The sequence below is a fragment of the Protopterus annectens genome, chromosome 6.part0 (genome assembly GCF_019279795.1).
Source record: "Protopterus annectens isolate FY-2018-M chromosome 6.part0, PAN1.0, whole genome shotgun sequence".
NCBI lineage: Eukaryota > Metazoa > Chordata > Ceratodontiformes > Protopteridae > Protopterus > Protopterus annectens.
This window is the reverse complement of record NC_056737.1, coordinates 734,482,715-734,502,476: the sequence shown is the minus strand read 5'-3', so window position 1 is coordinate 734,502,476 and position 19,762 is coordinate 734,482,715. Positions and strand designations below refer to the sequence as shown.

Here is a 19,762-nt window from a genome sequence, read left to right as displayed (position 1 = left end):
AGGCACCGCCTTTGTGAAGTGGGACCACAGTTGCAGTGCGCCACTCCTGGGTAATGTATCCAGAGGTAAGACTTTGATTAAACAGCTGTCCTAGCTGTGGGTTTAATTCCTCATTGAGTTTGTGGAGCACACAGCCGGGGACACCATCAGGTCCCATGGATGCTGTGTTTTTGCTTTGGAGAGAGCAGTTCTCACTTGGGCGCTGGAGATGTTTGGGGCTGCAATCGTTTGGTATAGATATCTCTCCTTTTGGGGGAGGGGAGAACTTTGCACTGAACCTGTCAGCCAGTATGTTGGCAATGTCTGTAGGATCAGTAATCTTCACATCATTTTGAACTAGTTCTGAGCATATCTGGGAGTTTCCTCCTAGGTTTCTAACATAGCTAAAGAAGGCCTTATGATTGTCTTTTGAGTCTTTAGCTATTTTTCTCTCAAATTTGCTTTGGATGATTTTATGAGAGCTCTTAGTTTTTACTTATAGTGATCAAGGGTGTCTTACCTTTTAAGGATTTTGCTCTATCTTGTAGTAGCTTCCTCCTTTTGTTGTAGAGTTTGTTTATGGCTGGGGTCCACCAGACTGGACGCTTGCCTTTGGTACAAAGAGTCTTTGTTTTGCTTGGGATTGCCTTATCCATGCAGTCCTGCAGGTGCTGGTAGAAGGCATTTGTAAGTGATTCAGCGGCTTGAGTACTGTTTTCCATGCCTCGGGGCCTTAAAGGAGACCACACTAGTCTTTAGAAGTGTGAAGTCGGCTTTTGAGAAGTTCTTTACTGTGGTCTTTTTATTTCAGGTGGGGTGGGATGAGGACCTCCAGCGAGATTAGTTTGTGATCTGATCTCACCAGTGAGGGGTATACTTCCGGTGTTGAACATTGTGCTCCCATGTTCGTGATGATGAGATCAAGTATGTTATCTCCTCTTGTGGGGATGGTGACTAGTTGTTCCATGGCATTTGAGCTTATGAATTCCAGGAACTTTTGGGCTAGGGTGTTTGGGCTTGAATAGTGTTCCCAGTCTATATTAGGGTAATTGAAGTCACCTAGTATGATGGTGTTTGGTGATACATTTATCCCTCTAGTGTTTTCAGGAAGGCCATGTGAGGTTCCTGAGTTTGTGAGGGTGGCCTGTAACATGCTACAATTTGCAGAGCAGTCTTGCCTATGGTTAATTGCACCTGGATGGTCTCCGATGCATCGCGTTGCCACCAGTCTTGAGGTGTGGGTGTCCTTGATGAATATGGATACCCCCCCTCCTTTCTTAGTATTGTCCAGATTTTGGGGCCGGAACGCATGATATGAGGTAAAACCTGATAGCTGGGGTGCTCTCAGGAGCCTTGAACCAGGTTTCTGTCACAGCACAGACATCGATGTTCTCCATACTGAGAAGGGCCTCGAGTCGTGCATTTTGAGATTTAGACTTCTGGCATTGAGCAGCATTACCCTTAGTTTTTTTCCTTTTTGTGTTCTAGGCTGGTAGGTTTAGAATTTGAGCCTTGCCTAAAGAAGGCACTATGGGGTGGCAAGAGCCTTTGCCAATATCCGAATCCCAGGGTGACAGGTGCAAGCCGTCCCTTGCAAGCAGCGTGGCTTGTCCAGCATGTCATCCCAGGCAGACAGATACTGGATCCCCTTTGAATGACACCAGTGTTTAAGCCAATTGTTAAAGCTGATCATCTTATCTCTGTATTGTGGCATCATTCTTGGTGAAGGTAGGATACTGCTCAAGGTCAGGGTCATACCTGCCTGGGCTACATAATCAGAGAGCTCCTCAATGTCTCTTTTCATGTAGTCCAAGGAGGTACGTCTCAGGTCGTTTACACCAGCGTGGACAATGACTGAGTCATATTTGTACCTGCTGTTGAGAGACCTGAGTGCTTGCATTATGTTGCGGATTCTAGCGCCCGACAGGCAGCTTACTGTGACCTTCTCCTTACTCAGTCTGGTGAGCGGGACGTCAGTGTGTCTGACTATGGAGTCACCAATGACTAGTGTGTCTGGCATTGTGTTTGGCCTTAAGGGCTGTGACTGTTTGACACTCTGACTGTGAGGTCTATGTGTTGCAGGTGTTGTGTTCTGAGGTGGTGGTTGTTTGGGTGTCTGCTTTGGTGGCCTCTGCTGTTTTGGTAGATTTTTGATCAGAGCCTCCGAGTATGTCTTTGTGTGTATGTGTATGATTTGAGGTTGTAATGGTACTATGTGAGACTGGGTCTATAGTGTGTGTGGTAACCTTCTCCTCCTGACTGGTCTTGCCAGTCCTATGTTGAGAGAGCTCAGCCTCCAGTTTGGCCGTATAGTTGCATCTCTCGCATGTATTTGTGTTTTGTGGGAGGAGGAGAGGGTTGTCTGTGTACATGAGGCAATTGTAACACTGCCTCAATATTCCCAGGTTCACCAGCTGAGCAGGAGAGACACTAGCAACTGATCCCTCGACATGCTAGAAGGATAGACAAAAAACTTTAAAAAAGATTCAGGGGGACGTGGGTGACCGAGAAATGGGGGGTTACCTTTTTGGGGTACAATCTATGACAAGAGTGCCGAATCAAGGTAATAAGTACTGTAGGAGCAAGTGCTAGGTTTAACAGATAATAGTCTACTTGGAGTCAAGTAGAGATGATCTTTTTAGTTATAGGATACGCTGATTTGATCAGTAGTATAGTTCGAGGAAGGTAGTTTTAAGGGAAAATTTGAAGAGTGGACTTTAGGTAGCCCGAATAGTTTAAACCTGCTTAACCGGCGCAGATATAGATATATATATATATATATATATATATATATATATATATATATCTGGGAATACAGCTGGTCCAGGCCGCGTGCAGCCAGTACTTGTGATATCAGAAGTGATTACACAGTACAAGTTTGCCTAACACTTTTGAGTATTTTAAATCTATTCCATTTGTGCTTAGGGCTAGGATGACCTTGTAGACTCAGGGAGGATGATAGCTTATTCACACAAGAGCAGTCTCAGGACTGTGACTACAGCTGAGCAAGAAGGGCAATGCCTTTGTTGTGGGTGAATATCCTGGCTGTGAAGAGAAGAAAGGAACAGAATGATTGGTACACTTTAATTAAGGGATAAATAGGGGGACAGATAGGGAGCTGATTTGTAGGGCAGAATATGTTAAAATGAGCATTTAGTCATTGGAGAAGAGAGTGAGGTATGCTTCGCTAAAGGGAAAACAAACTACCAGCAGTTATTGAAATAGAGGAAGAGCAACAGGGCAAGTATTCAAGGTAATCTGTATTAAAACAGTTTTCAAGCCAGGCCTAATAAACAGCACACATACCGTAACTCTAGCACTTTAACATAAGTTTCTCTATTTCATTTATATTGAAAATACAACAGTGCAAATACAGTACAATCGAAGCACTTTATAGGGAGGTGTTGCACCAAAATCAGACAATTGTAGTTCTTTTATATAGTTGCAACAGTACTATATCCCCTATGGAACATGAAAGCAGTATCATTAGCTGGGGAAAAACAGGAAGTTTTACTTTGTCCCAATGGTAGTTAGATTTAGCATTTCCTACAATGATAATGTAGAGAACACACAAGTATGCTATTACATCTGCTAAGCATCTTTAACAAACTTGTTTTAATTCACATGCAGCAGTTAGCATCTGGACTCGCGAGTGAGAAGAGCAGCTTGCATGTACATTCACTCTTGAACTTAGAACAATTATCAGAAAACAGTAATTAAGTAGCAGATGACTGCTCGGCTTTAATTACAAATTCCTTATTTATGTTATACAGTGAATTAAAAACAACACTTACTGGCAAGCACACACCGCAGAAACTGGAGAGATGTCCAGGACAGGGAGAGTACTATTTAAAAATGGCGCCACTTTAGTGGGCTTCTACTTATAGGTTCTTGTTGGGAGGAGGGGAATGAAGTAGCTACTGTGATTGGGGGAGGCGATTAAGGTACCCTCCGATCTGCTAGAGGCCAGGCTTGTGGAAAAAACAATCAGGAGCAGCACATCTTGAAATAAACCAGATCAGTATAATGCAGTTGTTTTGTTTTGAATAAAGAACGACCCTTTTTCTTTTGTCTTACTTTTGGTGGGCACAAATAACCTTAGGGGACAGAGGCTCAAGCCTGGACAGGCTTATCTTGCATTCGCTCAGTAGGAGAAATGAACGGCAGTGAAATTTTCTATTCACTAAGCTTTTAACTTTTTATTTATTTCAAACTATCACCTATCGGGAGTCACTACGCTTAGTAAATGCTACCATCTAGTGGCCAAAATGTGGAAGTGCAAGCCCCCCCCAGACTAAATGCTGATAAGATGAATGGGGAAGTGTATATATATATATATATATATATATATATATATATATATATATATATATATATATATAAAACTTGGTTGATCTGCTCCCTCCAAACTGTTAATGTAGTCCATCACCAGTATTAACACCAATGGGCTCAGAGATGAACCCTGGTGTACACCCACTGAGACTGGGAACCCTCCTCTGTGAAGCTGAACACTGCTCGTACTAGAGTCATTGGGTCCTTGTACATAGCCTGCACTAATTCTACCAATGTATCGGGGACTTTGAACCACTACAGTACTGCTCAGATCAGCTTTTATGGGACCTTGTCATATGCTTTCTCCAAGTCTAGGAATGCCCAGTTAGACTCTCTTCTCATCTCTAGCTTCTTCTTAACTATCTTTCTCACTGCAAACATCAGGTCAGTTGTGCTGCAGCCTAATCTGAATCCAAACTGCTCATCTCCCATCTTACATTCTACTACTCTGAGTGTCCATTTATCAATCACCCTCTCTAGAACGTTCATGCAATATGATAGGAGTTTGATGCCTCTGTACTGCTTACAGTTGTGGACATCCCCCCTCTTTGTTCTTGTACATTGGTATGAGTATGCTTATTCTCCAATCATCCGGGATAAGACTCTCTCTACACACTGCTGTGTGTACCTGTCACGAAAGGAGATACTGGCAGCACAGCTATCTGGAATTTTGTAAACAATTATATGTCATTGGTGAATATTGAAATGATTTCAGTAAGATGCTTATGTTACAACTATATTACAACTGTATGTTATGTGTACATCAAACTGCTGGTACAGAAGTGTATATTGAAAAGGTATTTTGTGAAGTACTAAGCTTAAAGAGGAATCCACAAGGTGCCCTGCTGGAAGAGAACAGAAATGTACATACACTACTGTAATTGTTTAAATATATATATTTTAACAGTGGAAACTGGAATACAGGATGTTAACTTCAGAAAAGCAGCTGAAATTAAATTACTTTATGTCTATGCAATAAATGATATCTTTCAGTTTCAAAGCAACAAGGAGACAATGTCTGGAACTAGGGAACTTTCTGTATTGTCTTGAAGTGTGTTATTGCTTTATGACTTCCAGAACACTGCCAAAGATCTGAGGCAAAGCCCTTGTCTATGTATTGTCACAGGTGGATCCTAAATGCTACCAGCTGGCATCAATGGTTGTTTTGGGCCTGGGGGACCACAAGTCAGATGACAAGAAATTATGTCATTATGCAAGCTATCCCATCAGTAATATCAGAGATGTTAATTTGAGAACTCTCTTGAGAGAGAGAGAGAGAGAGAGAGCATTTTGTAGTTTGTTTTGGACCTGACAACATTAAGATCCATTTACCACATCTGCCTTGCTCTGTAAGCAAGTTAAACAGGGTTCAGTAATTCTCTTAAATATAGTCAGGAATATAGCCAAGCTTATCTTAGATATTCTTCTTTATTTGAGACTGTCCTACAATGTTGTTTTAAATATTTCATTTAGTATTGTCTCGTTCTATTATTATCAGATATATTTAAACCTTTCATTGTGGCTGATCTGTGCAGAGATTTAAGTTCTGAGAGTACTTGCCTATTTATTTGGTGACACTGTGTGCCACACCTAATAGCCTTCCTCTGTCAAACTATCTTTTGTATTTAGTAGCAACAGTACACAGTAGGATTGGACACACTTTGTTAAGGGCCTTAAAGTAGCTGATAAGGAGATGGCTGGTGGCACTGATAACTACCTTACAAGTCTGGGCAAAAGGCAAAAGGGGGTATCGCTAGTAAACCTGTGCTAGTCTTTCCCAAGTGCATGTATAAATCAAACCTCAAAGAGTGTGTGCGTCAGCTACATGGGCAGGGACACAAAGCACTGGTTGGACAGAGAGGGTGCTGGAGTCTTGGCTTGGCCACTTAGCTGAGGTCTCAACTCTATAGCTGTGCCAGTGGGGAATCTTATTGGGGATATGGAGAAAGAGGGAGAAAGCCCCAGACTGACTGTGGTCTCTGTGTGCTCTTAAGGGAAATTGCACTTGATGCAGAAAGCTGCATCGGGAAATACTGCGTGCAACTTGTCATCCTCCCAGTGTACATCCCCCACTGTTGCAAGTGGTGAGGATTGAGGCTCCGATTACTGGTGCAGTGGTGGGCCATCACAGTACACTCAAGAGCCATTTCTCCCCATCTCACCCAGCAATCTTTATCATATCTGCTGTGACCTCATCTGAGCCTACTGCTTTCCCTGACTTCATTTTCTTTAGTGCTATTCTTACCTTCTAGGGTGTGCTCCTCCATTTCTCTCATTGTAGGCTCTTTCTAGGGCAGTACAGCTTCTGTGGCATTTTCTTCATTCAGAAGCTGCTAGAAATACTCCGTTCATCAGCCTTTGATGTCCTGTGGACTGGTGAGCAGGCTGTTGCTGGCATCCCCTATGAAGGGGGTCTGACTATCTTCTTTAACTTTGTCTTTGCCTTGCAACCCGATATAGTTTCTTTGCACCACCTGAGTCACTTTCCAGATATTGGTAGAGTGCTTCCAATGCTCTATTCTTTGCTAGTGCAACACCTTTCTTAGCTTCTTTGTTAGCAAACCAATATTCCTTCCTAGCCTGGTCAGTCTTTTCTATCTCCCATTTTTTCCTGCACTCCACCTTTCGTTTGATGACTTCCTGGACTTCTGCATTCCACCACCAGCTTTCCTTATGTACCTTATTTCCATACCTGGCTCGGCCACATATCTCTTCTGTAGTTTTAACATTCTGTTTTGAGGCGCTGCCATTCTTTAACTCCACTTATTTCCTTCTTTTCTTGGGGTGCTAGTGCTCTGAGTAATTCCTTGAACTGTTGTACTTTCTCTCCAGTCAACGTCCAGGTCTCTGTTGACCTTAAAGTCTTCTCTGACCACTGCTTGTAGCTTATTGTGGCAACCAGTGGTTTATGCTGTGGGCTGACTTTCATTGGGGATGACTTTGCATACATGGATGCTATATCCCAGTGCCTTTTCCTTACTAGGAGAAAGTCTACTTGAGTTGGATATTTCCTACTCTTGTATGTGATCTTGTGACTCTCTCTTTCTGAAGCATATGGTGACTACTTATCAAGCCATTTGCCGGACAGAAGTCTAGAATGGCTTCTCCTCCTTTACTTCTGTTGCCCCAACCATGTGGATACAGGCAGACCCCACATCATGTTCCATCTGTCCCGATATGTGCAATCAAGTCACCCATTATCAACACCAATTCATGTTGTCCTGCTTTATCTAGTAGGTCCTGCAACTGCGGTCTTGAATGCACTCTCTTCCTCACCATCACAACCCTGCTGTGGGGCATAGGCCGAGATTATGAATACTGCCCTATCTTTACACTGGAGTCTGACTGCCATGAGTCTGTCATTAATTCTGATGATATCCCTCACTGCCTTCTGAAGCCTCTCTCTCACCACAGTTCTTGCACCATTTCAAGCCTGTCCCCCTCCTGAGTAGCAGAATCTGGATCCTAAGCCAACTGACCTTGCTGCATTGCCTTTCCATCTTGTCTCTCGGATGCATAGAATGCCCAAGCCCCCTCTGTATCATCATATCATCCACTTCTAAGCTGCGTCTTGTCAGTGAACCTACATTAAGTGCAGCAATCCTTAGTTCACATTTGGCAGGTTGACTGGTTTTATACCTAGCTTTCACTCACAGCTATTCAAGATAACCCAAGCTAGTAATTGGACACCACCTGACCAGTAACTTACTGGTCCAGGGCTACAGGACTTTAAGGCAGGCACACAGACATCTGCCATTGTTAGCATGAGTATATAGGCGTAGCCAGGTACTCAACCCACTTACCATCATCAAATACCCATGCCCATTTTTGGTGACAATAGTCAACATGACTGAATCACCTAGAGCTAATTTCTCCACCACTGAGTGGCTATCTCAGACAATGCATGCAGTCTGTGATCAGTGTTCTCTCATTTAGAGGGCAGTGCACATTACAGCTGATGCCCAAAGTGGTTGATCTATACAATGATTCTCCTGATATCAGCCATCTAGAATCTATGGTGCTGCCCATAACTCCATTTGTGGGTGAGTATGAGGAGGAAACACTGAAGAGTTTTTTTGGGGAGGTAGAAGGCACCTCGGAGAAACACAGGGAGAATATATGAACTCCATACAGGCATTAGCTGGAGGTCAGGATCAAACCTTGTACGTTATGCACAGGAGGTGAAGACCTTAGCCATTATGCAAATTAGAGACAATGATGGGAAAATAATTCAGAGACTTCATTTTCTCAGAGAAAACAGCTGCCAGGTCCTAAGGTTTCCTCTTGAAAGATCCCAAGCACATAGTATCCACTACCTTCAGAGATGAGCTACACAGTCTACAGCACAACTAAACTTGCAAACTGAAGAAGCAAGATCAGGAGACAGGCATCTGTCATTTTTTGACAGCATACTTTCCAATAATAATGAGTCCCCAGAGGGCCCAGAAAAGGCATCAAGCTATGGTTCCATAAGGGTGTAAATTTCAGCAACCACAATTTCAATTTCTCACCAGATCTCAAGCATACGCATGAAGTCTCAGCCTTGAAATGAGAATATCAAATCATGAAGACCTTATGAAACCACCTAGGCACAAGCCATCAAACCCTCCTGAGATGATTATCCTCTGTGGTGACACACTCATCTGCAACTAAGTGACTCCTCAGGATCAGGACAGTCAGCAAAAAGCTGTGGCTGATCAAAAGGGGTGAAGGTTGCCTAACAAAGACAAATTCCACTATGACAGAAGGGAGTATATCTTTTCCACATTCCTCTTTGCCTTTCAAATCAACAAATGGGTGCAACCCTGAACTTAACTCCTGCAGGCACTAAATTATCTTAACTGATTCGCCTTAAACTGCATGAACGTTCCCTAATTCCTGGTCCTACAGTGTTCTAGTAGAGTCCTGAAATTGTCAAAAGACCTTATTATTCACTCCTGTGAGAAACCTTCAAATGACAAATGTCATTTTCCAGGTAGCATGGTAAGACTATACAATTTCTCCCCTCAACATCTGCAGGGGGCCAACATAAACCTTTGACATTTATAGCACTATTGCTCATCATGCTCCTCTCCCTGGTAATGATGGCAATGTCACTGCAGGCACCATCTTATCGGCTACCTATACAGACACTGAACACAATCTTCTATAAACATGTTAAAATGAAGATCTGAGCTAATTAAGTTGCAGAAAATTAATCGTAGGTGAGACGGGTGCGTTCCATTCAGTTTGTGCCTGACATGATGGTAAGCCCTTGCGTTAAACATGCATATTTCCAAGCAAAGGAGCTTCAGAGACAAACAAACATGTCAAATATTTTACATTTTGAGAGAATGAACCCAATCGGTGGCCCACCCAGAAGGGTCCCCAGATGTTAGATCATCACATCTGATGACCGAGTCAGAGAACGGGAAATAAACTACAAACAAGACATGTCAATGAATCTCCAAAGACAGATGATGCAATATTCCCTTAAACAGCAGGCCTAAAAGCCTGCCATCACAAAATCAGGGAATGATATATAAAATAAAGGTCAAAACAGATGCCCTGAGATGGGCAAGAACCAGCTGTAAACTCACCATATGAGCTGAAAAGGATACTTCATTGATAAAATGGTGAACAATATTACTCAAGAGTATGCAGGAGCATACACTAAGTAAAAGCGTTTTTAGTAGGATCAGTGGCCTCAGAGCTGAGCAAGGCGGCCTGACAAGACTAAGAAGCTACAATTCTAATGAGCAGACACTGCCCAAAGCTGGACCAAGCTCTCACCTCAGCAGAAGAAAACTCAGGAGCATACACTAAGTAAAAGCGTTTTTAGTAGGATCAGTAATCTCTTGAGAATACCACTCTTGGAACATCTTCACAAAGGAAACTTTCCCTTATTCAAAAGGAGGTGAAACTACAGTTCAGGGAATGCATCAGTATGTTCACTTCCCCTGGGATGTTAACAGTTGTAAGAATGAATAACAAACTGCCCAATGACAGACCCACATCACCATTTGACAAAGAAGACACTGCCACAAACTGTCCTGTTTGCTAATTTACCACAAAATACCCATTACTTCAACAAAGTAGTAGAAGCTTGTCTCTCAATTAAATAACCTAAGCCACATCCATCTAATGTAAGCTCATCCAGTATGCAGATACTATTGCACCAGTCACAGTATCTGCACAAAAGTACAGCAAGCAATATGCAAGTCAACTGAAAAAGTCCAGCAGGTCATCCTCCAAAGATGCATTAATCCCAGCATTACAGTGAGCTCAGACAACTTTTCCAGTCTGGTTTACAAGGGAAGAGGGGAAATGGGGCAGGTGTGGCACACCATTCAGTGCACTAAGGTACAAAAAGATGGAACACACTGATTGATTTTCCCACCTTCTCCTAAATCATGGGCATCTTATAAAGCACCAAAGAAGAGAAGTGTTATGAGCCACTCAAATGGAAAAGGGAAAGGGTACTGACCTTCACTGCCAGTGACCTATATATGAGCAGCAGCAAGGAAACAAGCAACAGAAGAAAAGTGAATAGGAATGAAATGTGACATTAGTCTTCATCCAACAGACTGGAGTGAACGTTGGCTATGAAGGAAGAGAGACCAGATATGTGAAGTAAGTTCTCGGGTCTACCAAGAGGTGAACTTTCGAAAGGTGGTCTATGTGACAATGTACTGGCCTCACTACAAAAAGCAACTGTATGCTCATCACAGTGAAACAAAAACTGTTTCAGCTACAACACACAGAATTTTTCAGGACTCTTGAAGCAGCAATGTGGAGTAAGAGAGAAACTAAAAAACAAAGATGGCACTGTGATTTTGAGGACTTCTGGTGGACTAAGCAAATCAACAGGAATCTGCTTTAGGATGCTTTTCAGTAATGTCTCCTCTCTACTTAAGTAGTCAGAGGGCATCAACCTTCTATGACACTGGAAAAACAGAAGAGGACATTCACGTGGCAAGTATAGTGTCCTTGTACTTATCAGATTCTACAGCTGGAGAGGCATGCACCTCAACAGCCCCTAATTTTCAGAGACATCCCCAAGTTTGACTCAAATGTCTCCTACATCCATTCTTAAACTTCTAATTTTGTGACAGAAGAGTGATGATCACAATAAGTATTTAGTGCAAGACTTTACAGAGATCTGATTTTCAGAAAACGCACAGTAATACAGATCCTAGTATTCTGTCAACTTTCTAACTCAGAAGCACCAATAAAAAGCCCACAATTTCAGGCCTTTCTCTCATTTATGGATCTATCCTAAGATTCTTGCAGTAACAATTTGAAAGCTATACTGGAGATCACCATGGTTCTTCACAATTCTCTCCCAAATTCAGGTTATTTAACCTTAATGTTTGGGAAGAAGAAACACGTTGAGAGAGTAGTTCATCAACCACAGCATCAGGACTCCTCCAGAAAGAACCTATTAACAGGCTTAAATTCTGCATGGCTCACAGTCAGTAATGAGACTCCCTTAAGAATTCCTCCATCAAAAAGCAGATTCAGAAGGAAAGGAAATTGACAACTCCATCTTGCTAGTTTAGGGAGGGAGTACCTTGCACTCATCCAAAACCTCAGGAGTAAGCACAAGTGACAGAAGGGAACTGCAGGTTACAGTACCATCCCACAGCACAGGGGATGTGCTTGCACAAAAAACTAGGATGCTACCCCAATAACAGACTTAAGTTCCTAACAGGGTACACCAGCAAGCACATGTTCAAATCTTACCAAGCAATGGGCTTTGTGGCACAAAGTAGTCAGATTTACCCAGGCTGAAGTAGTGACCAGGTCATTAGTGGGACTCACTGGTCAAATTCATCTCGTCTATCCAGGGGAAAGAATAGGAAGGCAGCTCTGCAATACCGATACTCAGGCAATGGTTGGGTACTGCAACAAGGCAGGAGGAAAACAAACACCCTCCAAGAAAAGCATTTTAACTGGAATGCTGCACATGTGCAGCAATTTGCAAGGGTCAGCTGTAGGTGTCTTTCTTGTCCAGGCTGCCACAGGTCGCCATGAGTAAAGGTAAGACAAAAGTTCATGAAGAATGACACCACCTTCAGTGCAAACACAAATAGTTCATCAGTTTAAAACCATTAAGTGCCAATCAAATCTTAATCATCCAAGCAGTAGTGAAGTAGACTGCATAGGGGTAAGTTGGACGTTCAAATAGAGAAGATAAGGAAGTAGGTGGCCCCAAATGGGTGGCTGACTATGGCCTCTTGTGTCTTCAATATAACGGCGCTGAATGTGAACACACTAGATGTTGAAAATGCAGCTGAAGTTTCCACTCAGCTCTCATCAGAAAGCCTGTGAAACAGGTGCTGCAGCCCCCCCCCCCAAGTCTGGGGACAACCACAAGATTCATTAGGGACTCAAGTACATGCTGAATTTGGACAGACTGGCTGGTCATAATCTCTTAATATGAAAAGGGGTGGCATTTGAACATCAGAGTTTGTTTGAGATGGGTATTAATATCAGCTCACCTACTTTTCCTGCCAGTTTCTTGGTGATAAATTGAGGACTGGTTCAAGTTCACTACCTTACTAGTCAAGAGGAAGTTTTCAAGCTGCTAGCTTCATGGTCTCTTACCTCACTGTTTCACGATTCAAATCTCCAAACACAGGCTCTTACTCTATTCCCTTTACTTCACCCATAGCTTACTAATACAAAGGGCTTTTCATGCCAATGCATTAAGCACACTAGCTGTCTCTACCAATCAGTGAGAGAGAAGCAAGGCATCAAACCTCTTAAGCCCTCTGCTGGTAGCTAGGTTAAATCCCGGATTCATCAAATGTAGTAGCTTTCTTAAAATTAACAGTAGAGATCCAATGAGCAAAAATTGCAAGAAAATGGAATACGGGGCTGCCTGTACAACTCTAGGGCCACTGTAAAAAATCACAGGGTTTGCTAGTGCGAAGGATGCACACAAAGCAGCACTTAGATTATGCATTCATTTGTGCAGAAAGAGGGTCTTCAGAAGAGAAAGTCACAACCACTCCCTACTGCAGAGGGCCCTCTAAATATCTTAAAGTGATACATTAGAGTTAATTTTTTTCTCAATTATGTTCAATACATACAATGCTGGGGCGGCCACGGTGGTGCAGTGGTTAGCATTGCCGCCTCACAGCAAGAGGTTCTCCGGTTCGATCCTCGGCTGGGGTGCCTTCTGTGCTGAGTCTGCATGTCCTCCCTGTGGTCGCGTGGGTTTCCTCCGGGTGCTCCGGTTTCCTCCCACATCCCAAAGACATGCTGCAGGTGGATTGGACATACTAAAATTGGCCCTAGGTGTGTGTGTGTGCTTTCTGTGGAAGGTTGGGCCCGGGCTGGCAACTCGACACCGTAAATCTCCACTGCCAATCATGAGCGGACAAGGTGATCCGCTGTGGCGACCCCTAACTGGGAAAAGCCGGAAGAAGAAGAAGTTCAATACATACAATGTTATTAAATAAATAGCTTTTAACATCTTATTTTAAAAACTCATTAGGAAGCTTGCATGAATACTATCGAGCTTCCTGTTTTCCTCATACAATAAAATTAATAGAGGAATGGAATTAATTCAAAGTCATTTTACATTACCTGTTCAGATCTTAGTGCCCTCAAATCTTGAACTTCAATTTGCAAAACTTCATTTTCCTTTTTCAAAGCCTTTGAAAAGAAAGACATTTTACATACTTTGTGCTCTTTATTAACAGTAATTAAAAATACATAACTTTAATTTGCAGTGAAAAGCATTAACAGAAAGTGCAAGAGTAAGAGAGAAAGCTTCTATGTTCTTACTCCATTAACTCATCTTCTAGAGTGCCTTCTTGCTGGATTCTTGCTAGGGTACTTGTACACTTATCAGAATTTGGCATTTTTTTCATCAAAATTATGTATTCAGATGCAACCATTCTCACAAATAATACACAACATACAAGGTGTCAACTATACAAGTGAGTTAATCCTCAAAGTCTGCCATTTCACCACACAGTCAACAGTCAGCACATATCTACAAATCGGGGAAAAAAATGACTTAAAGTTCTATTTAGTAGTATTATGCTTGCCTGTTGGAAGAGACATCATTTATTTTTTTAATTCTTTGTTGACTGGGTTAGTCCCACTAGGCGAGTAACCTCTTTCAGAGGAGACCCAAGGTGGTATTTATATTACTAGGGAAAATTTGGCCAGGGCATCTCATCGCTGTTGCGAGTGGGATTCATTTTGCATGAGCACTTCCCATTTCCATTCCAGGTGTGGGCATATTCCAGAGAAACAGGCGAGCAGATGAAGAGACGAGGAAATAATTGAATGGTGAGAGAAATTAAAGAGAAAGTACATATCGAGCCTGGAAAATGCGTGCAGGATTTAGACAGTTTTCAAAGAAATCTGTTTAATGGAGCTGAATTGGCAAATGATGGCTGTATAATTACAGCCTTCCAATCTGGGGGGGGGGGGGGGTTGTGGGATGATTTACCCAAAGAAATAGTTATGCAGAGCGAGTCAGAAAAATATAAAAGGAGGATGCAGAGATAATCTTGAATAGTGGTGAGATGGGAAAAAAACCTATGAAGAGAAAGTAAAAGAAGGAAAAAGGTAAGTAGCAGAAAATAAAAAGGCAGAAGAAAATTAAAAATTGAAATATGTGGTAAGGATTCAAAGTAAAGATGACAAAGAAATGGACAGGTATAAAAAGTGGGACAATTTAATACTTCTCTGGGTGTAAAAGTACATGAAGTAAGTTATATCCATGAATTTGTGAGCCCCTTATTTTTTATTCTTATTATCAGATATTTTGTGACATTACATTTGAGGCTTTTTCCAATGGAAACATTTTGGAGAATATGGAAAAAAAAAAAGAAAAGAAAAGAAAAACTGTAACCCATGGAGTCTTTATGCAATAAACACATTTGACTAGGAAACAAAAAAAAATCATGTTCACTTGCAAATAGAAATACTTTGAAAGGACACTTGCAAATTACATGTAAAGAAGTACTGGACATTGCAAAAGTTTATGATAAAAGTGGTTTATGCGCTGGCAAATGGGATTGTAATATTGTGTTAAAATAGAAAAAATTGAACATATACCAAGCAAGATAAATGTGGAGGGGAATAGTGGTGCTGTAAAATACTGTGGACAACCCAAAACATTTCTTTTTGGGGAAAAGGACATTTGATAATTAACTGTGATAAAAATTTTTATATTTGTACGAAATGGGACATGATGCAAAAAATGTAAGCTGAAATATTACAAACGTAACATTGGACATCTATGAGTGGATTATAAAAATGAAAGTAAGGAAAAAGAAAAGAAAATGAACAAAGAAGAAATTTAAAAGATAAATTAGATAAGAAATAACAGAGTGGGCATAGAAGGCGGTTCTGAAATACGTGATGAAAAAGAAATTGGAAGATAGCAAAGAAAATTGGGAAAGATAATTTAAAGGGACAAGTACAAAAATAGGAAGGAAATGAATGAAAAAGAACATATACAGCTAATGGTTGGGAGGGCTGGTATTAATTGTTAAGGTATTTGACTCACAGACACAAGGTGCATTGCTTGATTCTCACCTTTAGGAGGTGATACTGGCTAGGCTTAGAATGGCTCATTAAGGTAGCTAAACTAGTAATTAGCTAAGAACCTATGAAACCATGTATCTAAGGAAAAAGGAAAATGAAAACTTCAGAGTGCTTTCTGTAAATGTGAACAGCATTAAGAACATAGTAAGAAGAACAGGGATCTTTGAGTTGTGCAATACATACCATCCAGATGTAATTATATTAGAAGACAAAAAATTTAATAAATGAAGAAATATTACAAACAGAAAAACTATGGAGAGGAAAGATAATTTGAAACTTCTGAAATGAGACATTTTCTGGAATAGCATGCTATGTAGAAATACAGTAAGGATACTAGATGTAACTTTAGCAAACACGGGTAGATTAACCATTACAGGTTTACAGTGGAAAGAACACATGTATAGAATTATAACATTATAGATTTATACTTACTGTAAAGAAAGGAAAAGCGTATTTCATCATATTTTAGACTACGTGGTGATAAATATGAATATAACAGGAGATAACAGGCAAGAGTAAAAAGAAAGGAAATGATGCATGAAAAAGGTTACAGGTTATAAGATGTGAGAAATTAAGCCTTTGGGAGAAAGAGGTATGAACTGAAATAGATTTTATAGTATCAGAAGGTTTAGTTATAGAAGGGGGAAGAAGGTGAACATTTTATGATCATCTTGATTAAAGATAATGGAAAACGAGAAATATATAAAAATAGGCAAAGGAATAAAAAGGATAAATAAAGCATGGCGTACAGTTATGGAAAGACCATATTACTATGAAAACATTTTATAAATATTGGTCTGAATGGTGGATGGCATTTCACAAAATATATATATTTTTTTTTACAGTGGCAATGTGTGAGAAAAGTAGAGAAAGCAAAATATAAAAACATACGATATACTAGTATATTTAGAACAATAATAAAGTACTTAAACAAAAAAAAGTGTGTGTGAGAAATCACAAAAAAACAAGAATTACTATTTAAGCAAAGCATTTTTACAAGGAAAAATTAGTATGGAGTTACTTAAGCAGATTAATACAGGAAGTTGGCAGTGTAATGGGAGAAAAATGTAAAAGGAGAAATACAAAGAACTCATGAAAAGATTATAAATAGTGTAGTACAATATGTATATGAAATGTTTAAAGAAAAAAATAAAATAAAAATAATATGGAAAGTAAAAAAGTTAACAGAAAAACAGAATAATGAGTTGGAAAAGGAGATTTCTTTAGGAGTTAAACTATTAGGAATAGTGAATATATATTCAACTGCAGGACCAGATGGAACAGGGTATGAAATGTATAAAAAAGTAATGGATTGGCAAAACATTTTTAAAGATCTTGAAGGAATGGTTAAACGAAGATCTTCTGTATAAAGAATTATGCAGTGGAATACTTAAACATATGCAGGAAGGAAGATAGAACTGGAGAGACAGTATTGAATATTAATAATTATAAGATCTTTATGAAAATAATACAAAAGGGATTTGAAACTAAAATGGAAAATATTACGGAAGACAGTACATATAGTATAAAGGGGAAGGGTTGTCAAGAATTATTAATGACAGAGAAATTGTGGACGATATTATGAACAGAAAAGCAGCAGCAAAAATCCTGACAGGAGACCTTAAGGCATTTGATACAATTGGGCATGAAATCTTATGGGTAATAATGAAAGAATATAAGTGAGAAAGTTAGGAAATTATGTATGTCAGTGTATACTAGTAATATAAAAATACTTGTAAATGCCTGGTTAAGTCCAGAGGTGCATATGAAAAGTGGTGCAAGACAGGGACATCCAATGAGACGTATACTCTTTGCATTAGTTATGAATGTGACAGTATGTGAAACAAATTGAATGAGGTGGTGTATAACCCCTTAAGGGTTAAGAATTCTAGTCCTGTTAACATATGCAGATGACATTATATTAATTTCAAAAAAACAAAATATGGAGAAAAAAGTAATAATTTGGACAAATGAGTGTCTAGAGGTGATAGGGGTACCTTTAAATAAAGAGAAGAAAAGAAGTTATGTACTCACCATAATGTTCCATGTGAGTTGTTCATCTCACTTTCATTCTTACAGATGGGTTTTTGGAGCTGATCCTTGGCTCAGAGTCGCCCTACTACAAAGTTCAAGGTCTTCAGACAGCTCGAGGCCAAGTCCCTATCCCATGATGCACCCTGAGCTGCCTCTAACAATACCACATGCCATTCTATCACTTTTTATTAGGTAAAAACCATAGAAGGATAGAGCAACCATGATAAAACTAGTATCTCGGTCCTTAAAAAAACCTAAAGGGGGGTAGGAGGGTGGGAAATAAGAATGAAGGTGAGATGAACAACTCACATGGAACGTTATGGTGAGTACATAACGTCTTTATGTGAAGTTGTTCTATCTCGCCATTCATTCTTACAGATGGGTAGCGTCCCAAGCAGCATCTTTCTCGGGTGACTCACAGGAGTATGTTTTTCAGAACAGTAGAACCAAAGGAGGCCCTGTCCCTGGAGGCCTTATCAACTTTGCAATGAGTGATAAAGGTATGAGGTCTTGACCACGTGGCTGCTGCACAAATATTGTCTATAGAAAGCCTAGTTGAAAAAGCAGAGGATGTGGACACTGCTCTGGTAGAATGAGCCTTAATTTTGTGTTGTAAAGGTAAATTGGCAGCTGAATAAGTTAAGTTGATGCAATCAGATAACCATTTAGATAGTGTTGCTTTTGCCATTGGCATACCTTTCCTAGAATCTGAAAAAGAAACAAAAAGTTGTTCAGATTTTCTGAACTCTCTGGTTCTAGCCAGGTAAAATCTGAGCTGTCTATGAACATCAAGCTTGTGCAGTATATTCTCTAAGTTGTTGGTGTATTTGGGGAAATCACTGGTAAATCAATGATTTGGTTAAGGTTAGCTTCAGTACAAACTTTAGATAAAAATGAAGGATTTGTTTGCAGGGACACACTGTTAGCATGAAAAAACTATGGAGGTTTTATGGACAAGGCCTGTAGCTCTGAAACTTTACGGGCAGACGTGATGGCTACTATAGAGACAGTCTTCCAAGACAAACATTTGAAATCACATAAGGAAGCTGGCTCAAAAGGTGCAGAATAATGCGTGAAAGCATAAAATTTAGGTTCCATGGGGTATAAGGGGATTTCACTGGTGGTCTGAGGTGGAAGGCCCCTTTGAGAAAGGCTTTGGATAGCTTGTGTGACATTATGTTCAATCCTTCAAAGCCAAGATGAAAATTAGAGATGGCAGCAAGTTGTACCCGAACTGTAGCTGCTGCAGCTCCTTTGTTGAAAAGTATAGGCAAAAATTCTAATATAGAGGAAATGAGGGCTTGGTAGGGATCAATATTATTCTGAGAAGCCCATATAGAAAATCTCCTCCATTTGCTAAGGTACAACTACCTAGTAGAGGATTTATGAGAAGATATTAAAATATGCTGCATTTCATTTGAGAGGTTATGGAACCTGGCTATGTTGGGAATTGGAGCAGCCAAGCTGTCAATTTTATGGACTGAAGTGAGGGATGAAGAGTCCTCGACGAATGTGTCACAAGGCCTGGAACTAGGTTCAGAATCCAAGGCTCTTCCAATAGATGAAGTCAAAGGAAGGGGAACCAAATCTGATGAGGCTAATGAGGGGCTATTAGAATGATGGTCTTTCCTAGGGCTTTTGCTTTCTGTAGTACTTTTGGTACCAAGGGAATTGGTGGGAATTCGTAGAGGAGACCTGGAGGCCAATCGTGTAAGAGTGCATCCCTTGGGGAATCTCCCAGAGGGGGAAGCGAGGCAAAGTAGCTTCTGCATTCTGTATTCATGTGGGAAGCAAAAAGGTCGCAGCAAGGCTGGCCCCACCTGTGTAATATTCTCTCTCCATCTCTTTTTTGAAACAACAA

The 19,762-nt window shown here is 40.6% G+C and overlaps 1 protein-coding gene across 1 annotated transcript in view; it reads right to left on the bottom strand.

Annotated features, from left to right (window-relative positions):
• Positions 1–19,762, bottom strand: part of KTN1 (kinectin 1) — a gene marked incomplete in the record, with an annotated part of 2,305,074 nt that overhangs the window by 1,375,380 nt on the left and 909,932 nt on the right. Inside the window, 1 exon segment of the mRNA XM_044074427.1 lies at positions 13,888–13,956. Within this exon segment, the coding sequence (XP_043930362.1) occupies positions 13,888–13,956 (69 nt within the window).